The 5,499-nt window shown below is 46.6% G+C and overlaps 1 protein-coding gene across 4 annotated transcripts in view; it reads left to right on the top strand.

The window, feature by feature from the left end:
- Positions 1-5,499, top strand: part of PPCDC (phosphopantothenoylcysteine decarboxylase) — a 26,157-nt gene that overhangs the window by 16,061 nt on the left and 4,597 nt on the right. For 2 of the 4 annotated variants that reach the window (XM_005882756.2, XM_014530474.1), the window contains exon 3: positions 4,585-4,680. The exons of 1 other annotated variant lie outside the window; for it this stretch is intronic. In XM_005882756.2, coding sequence (XP_005882818.1) covers positions 4,585-4,680 — 96 coding nt within the window. Of the gene's footprint in view, positions 1-1,555; positions 1,647-4,584; positions 4,681-5,499 lie in introns of all 4 variants that reach the window. One more of the 4 variants, XM_014530476.1, reaches the window with a different exon arrangement.

Raw genomic sequence — 5,499 nt, 5'->3', positions numbered from 1 at the left:
GGGCAGTGGAGGGACAGTTTGGAGTGAGCAGGTCAGCAGGGGGGCAGTTGGGCACGAGCAGGCCAGCAGGGGGGGCAATTGGGGGTGATCAGGCTGGCGGGGGTGGAATCTGGGGCAAGCAGGCCAGCAGTCGGGGGCAGTTGGGGGCGAGCAGGCCGGCAGGCAGAGTGGTTAGGGGCGATTAGGCAGGAAGGCAGGTGAGTGGTTAGGAGCCAGCAGTCCCGGATTGTGAGATGAATGTCCGACTGCCGGTTTAGGCCCGATCCCTGGGATTGGGCCTAAACCGGCAGTCGGACATCCCCTGAGGAACACCCCCTCCCCCATGCATGAATTTCATGCACGGGGCCACTAGTTATTTATAATAGCTAAGATCTGGAAATAGCCCAAGTACCTATCAGTAGATGAATGGATAAAAAAAACTGTGGTTCATATACACAATGGAATACTATGCAGCTGTAAAAAAGAAGGGTCTCTTACCTTTTGAGACAGCATGGGGAGTATTATGCTAAGAGAAATAAGCCAGACAGAGAAAGATAAGCATCACATGATCTCACTCATATGTGGAATCTAATGAACAAAATAAACTGACAAACAAAATAGAACCAGAGACAATGAAGATACAACAGACTGACATGTTTTAGAGGGAAGTAGGGATGGGAAGAGATTAACCAAAGGACTTACATGCATATATGCATAGCCCATGGACACAGACAATAGTGCAGTGAAGGCCTGGAGAAGGGGTGGAAGCGGGGTAGAGGGGGTCAACGGAGGGAAACAAGGCGACATCTGTAAAGCTTTCAACAATAAATATTAAATAAATCAGTTGGGGTGGGGGGAGAACACAGATGGAAAGGAGGACATGTGACTAAACATGAAGGTTTATGTGGTCCAGATTGAGCTGAAGCTTGCAATGAAACAGGACAACCAAGAGGGCTGTTCCGTGTATTTGGAAAAAGAACAAAACAGTGTCTGGTGCTGGAGGCCAATGGTATAACATTAGGATGGAAAGAAAGAAATGGGAGGGACTTGAGTCTTGTTTTGTTTCCATTTTTTCTTTTGAACTTGAAAAAGTAGGACAGATGGTGATAGGAGGGACATGAACCCCAAGTTGGGTGATTCATCTTCTGACCTTGGCAAGGTCTCCTGGAGTACTGAGGTTATAGTTGGTGACCTACAGGGTGCGTTAGAGACAGCAGAGGGCCTGGGCCTAAAGATGACTAATATCCATTTAGCAAAAAGACAAGGAGGCGGGCTCCACAGATATCTATAGACAAGGCTTGTAAGCACTTAGGAAATGGTTTGTCACTGGGCTTGATTGGGCTTATTGGGAATAAGGCATACCCATTTTAGTTTTTTTGAATATCAGACAGTATTTTTGGATTTTAGGTAAGGTTTTGATGTAACCTTAGGACATCCCCTGACCACCTGGTGATGCATGTTTATAACCACTTAAAGATTCTACTTGGGAAGGATTCTTCCCCACCCTCAACCCTAGACTTACGGAAGGGCTCTGCTCTTGTCTTTGTTCTGTTCATGATTTGAATTCGTGTTTCAGGGCTCTGCTGATGGTGGTGCTGGCGGAGAATAGGCCAAGAAGAACAGGCCAAGAGCTTCATAGACTGAAACAGGGGACCAACTCTGGAAAGGTGGATTTTACCAGGGAAAAGTGAGAAACTGCATTTGGGACTAGAAGAGTTAACTGTGCAGATGCAGTTTAGGGCTTGTGGCTCAGTAGCAACATGGGTGAGAAGAACTCTTAATTTTTTTTGCGGATTGCAAGCTCCATATACATCAGCAGGAGGATGTAGCTTTTAGAAGAGTTAGTGTGGGTATAGGCATTGACAGACACTCAGTGGGTTCTAGGGATGTGATACTCCAGGTTCCCTGAGCCTAACGCTGGGACACCTCAAACTCCTACAGGCAGAAGAGATGACTCCCACCTCTGAGTTCTTCGGTTCTGGAAAATTTCATTTCTTTTGTAATTTTCTCCCCTCTATTTTTCTGTTCTTCTTTTCTGGAACTCATTATATGTCAGATTTTGGAATTCTGGAGTTGATCTGATTTTTTCACCTTTCCCCCCTGCTATTATCCATTTCTTTATCTTTCTATTTTCTGAATGATTTCTTCTAAACTTATATTGAGTTTTTAAATTTCATTATTTATAATTTTCATTTCCAAGAGTTCTTTTTCCCCTCTGAATGTTCATTTAAAAAAATGGCATCTGATCTCATCTAATCTGATCTGCTTTGAATCTGCTAATACCTCTTTCCAATTCCATATTCCAAAAGTGTGTTTACATACATTAACTGCCTTTTTTTTTTTTTTTTTTTTTGGTCCTCTTCTCTTTGTTCTTGGTGGTTCATACTATTTACAAAATCCCTTTACTCTTATTTCAGGGGCTTTGGGAGGGAGCAGAGTTTAATCCATCTTATTTAACTGAAAGTTTATTCTTTAATTTAACATATTCTTTTATTTGTTTGTTTTTTTAATCCTCACCCAGGTGTGAGGATATTTTTGCCATTTATTTTTAAAGAAAGAGTGAAGGGGGGGCGGGGGAGAGAGGAACATCGATGTGTCACAGTGATTGGTTGCCTCCTACATGCGCCCTGACGGGGAACAGGAATCAGACCTGTAACACAGGTATGTGCCCTTGACTGGAATCAAACTTGCCAACCTCTGATGTATAGGCCAACACTCTAACCACTGAGAAATACCAGCCAGGGCTATCCTTTTGTTTTAAATGTGCCTTTTTAGGCACATTTTGATGTGATTGGTGGATTTTAAAACATCTAATATGAGGGTCTGAATTTTGATCAGGGAATTTAACCCATTATATATTTACTATAATTATGATTATATTAGGACTTCTGCCATCTTAATTTCATGCTTTATACTTCTCATGTTTTCTCTCTGCTTCTTTTTTGCCTTTCCTATTTTTTTGTGTGTAGATTGAATTTTCTCTGCTCATCTGAAATTTATATATAATTTTTCCTCTGTGTACCCTAACTTACTATGCCCCATATGTTCCCCTGTCACTGTCTGTGTTTTAAAAGTCTCAACACCGTTCTGTCTCCTCCTGCTCTCCCCACCTGTGCTGGTTCCTCAGCAACTCAGTGGAGTAATGGCAGCCCCATCCAATTGCCATCTTGTTCGGAACTGGACAAGGCTTGTTCAGGGCTGTCCTAGAGGGGACTCCAGTGCTCAGTAGGGTTTTGATTTAAATGACTTTTTAAAAGGTCCCTGAGGTTTCGAGCAAGTTCTGAGTATCGTAGGTTCTTACAGGGGAGTGAGAGAGAATGGACAAATCCAAGAGCTCTCCAGTAGAGCTGGGAACACCAGAGCTTCTGAAGTTCTGTTGTAGGCTGCCTCTCTGAGACTTCTGTTCTCTGCTTTTCTCTTAAGTGCTGTGTAGAATACTGTCCCATGACAAGCAGGAAAGAAATGAGAGGGGGCCTTGGGGAGATGGTAGGGAGGGCTGGGGACTAGGTTGAATGGGCATAGGCACACCTCATCCAAAGAGACAACCATCACTCAATCCCACTAAGTCGTTATCAGTAGGAATATGGGTCCAGCATTGTCAGAGCTTCTGATTTTCAAGAGAAGCCAGGAAAATAAGTTTTCTATGTGAAATCTTTTGATTTGTATATACTGGCTCAAAAATGTTTATAACCCCATGCAAGCCAAACAACATGTCTGCAGACTGGATCTGGCCCAGACACTATCACCCATGACCCCTCCTCTGGTTAGTCAATGATTCTGTCCTTGTCACACTTGACATTTCTCCCTTCTGGATAAATGTCCCCCAAACGTGTTATTTCCTACATCCTTCTCACAGCCACCTCTTCTGGGCCCCTTTACCTTGAGTGCCGTTCACATTACCATGTGCTCTTTCTCAAGGCCATCATTCTGTTAAGCACCTTAACCATCCCCCTTGTTTGCATTGTTAACTTATCTAGTAAATGAGTAGTATGAAGGTAAACTTTGTTCTTGCCCCATGCGTGTAGGCACGTGATGTGGGTTTGGTTTTCCTGGAGCCTGTCTGCAGCTGGAGCCCATGAGTCCTGGTTCTTAGAAGTACGAGAAGAAACTGCCTACTCTCTCGCTGGGGCATGGACACAAACACCCTGTGCCAGGCCCCAGCTCCCAGTGCCTTCACCTGCAGAGGGCAGGGCTTCAATGTGGTCCAGAGCTCAGGACCTGTGAGCCTCCTTGGGATGGCCCCTCCTGCCAGCCATGGCCTCTGGGGTGCTCTTGCCCTGAGTTTCTTTCCCATCTGGCTCTGCTCTTGCCTCATTCTGCCGGAGCGGCAGGAGCCTGTGGCAGCTGCAGCTTTATATACATTGCACAGTTGATGACTGATTCCACAGTAGCTCCTTGATAGGGAAGTGAAACAGCCACACCTGGTGGGGCCTGAACTTTTGGTGACAGTAGAAGTAGTTATGGAAACTGCCAAGGAGGGAGAAGTCCTCTCTGTAGCTAGGCTATGAAGAAAGCTCTTGCCTGGCCTGGTCCCACATGGCCTCCAGGAGTGGCTCTGATAACATGTATCACCCCCCACCCCCACCTGTTTTTTCTTGGTGACAGCTGGAAGTAGCAGTGGTCACAACTGAAAGAGCCAAACATTTCTACAGCCCCCAGGACATTCCTGTCACCCTCTACAGCGATGCGGATGAATGGGAGGTCAGTGCTGGGGGTCCCCAGGGCTGTGTTCCATCATGTGTCTATCAACAGGACAGGACTGTACTCCTGCAGCCCATAGTCCTGGTGGTCAGAGCAGACAGACCAGGCTCACGTCAGCAGTTAGGGCCCTCAAGGCAGAGGTGATGAGGAAAACAACTGCCTAGCTTCTGGCCTGTGGGAGGCCTATAGTCTCCCCCCACCCCAGGCAGAGCTCAGCTTTGGCCCTGAGCCTGAAGTTGAATGCCCTTGGGCTTATCTGGGCTGATACAACCACAGAAGAGCTCTGTTTCCCTCACCATGTCCCCGTGGCTCCCAATGTCAGGGCTGTCCAGAGTGCCTCACTTCCCACAGCCTACATCTGCTCTCTCTCAGAAGGGTGGGCACTGGCTGATTCACCAGACATTGAGTGTGGGCCTCAAAGGGGTGCCCTGCCAGGCATTTTTAAACATTCTCCGCCTAGAACATTTCTGATTGGTCCGTCTTCCCCAATTCTCCCCCTCCCCCATTTCTCACTGCCCCAGACATTTCTCACTGTCCACTGGCTTAGACAACCCAAGCATCCGCCTCAAGCAGACAGGGCAGGAGTTCCCTGCCAGATGTCAGTTCTCTTGAAAACCGAACCATAAAGGGAATAGCTTGGAAAGACAAGGGGCGTTTGTTTTCTCAGGCCTGGTTTCTCTCAGGCTATTGACTCTGCAGCCAATGCTCTCACCAGCTTAGCTGTGAGAGGGAGTGGCAGTGGATTTGGGCAGGGTTGCTCATCAGGTGGTCTTCCTCCGGTTCCTGACTTAGTGTCCTTGGCCTCTGTTTCCTCCCCCC

The sequence above is a fragment of the Myotis brandtii genome, unplaced genomic scaffold (assembly GCF_000412655.1).
Source record: "Myotis brandtii unplaced genomic scaffold, ASM41265v1 scaffold74, whole genome shotgun sequence".
NCBI lineage: Eukaryota > Metazoa > Chordata > Mammalia > Chiroptera > Vespertilionidae > Myotis > Myotis brandtii.
This window is presented reverse-complemented; position numbering and strand designations above follow the sequence as displayed.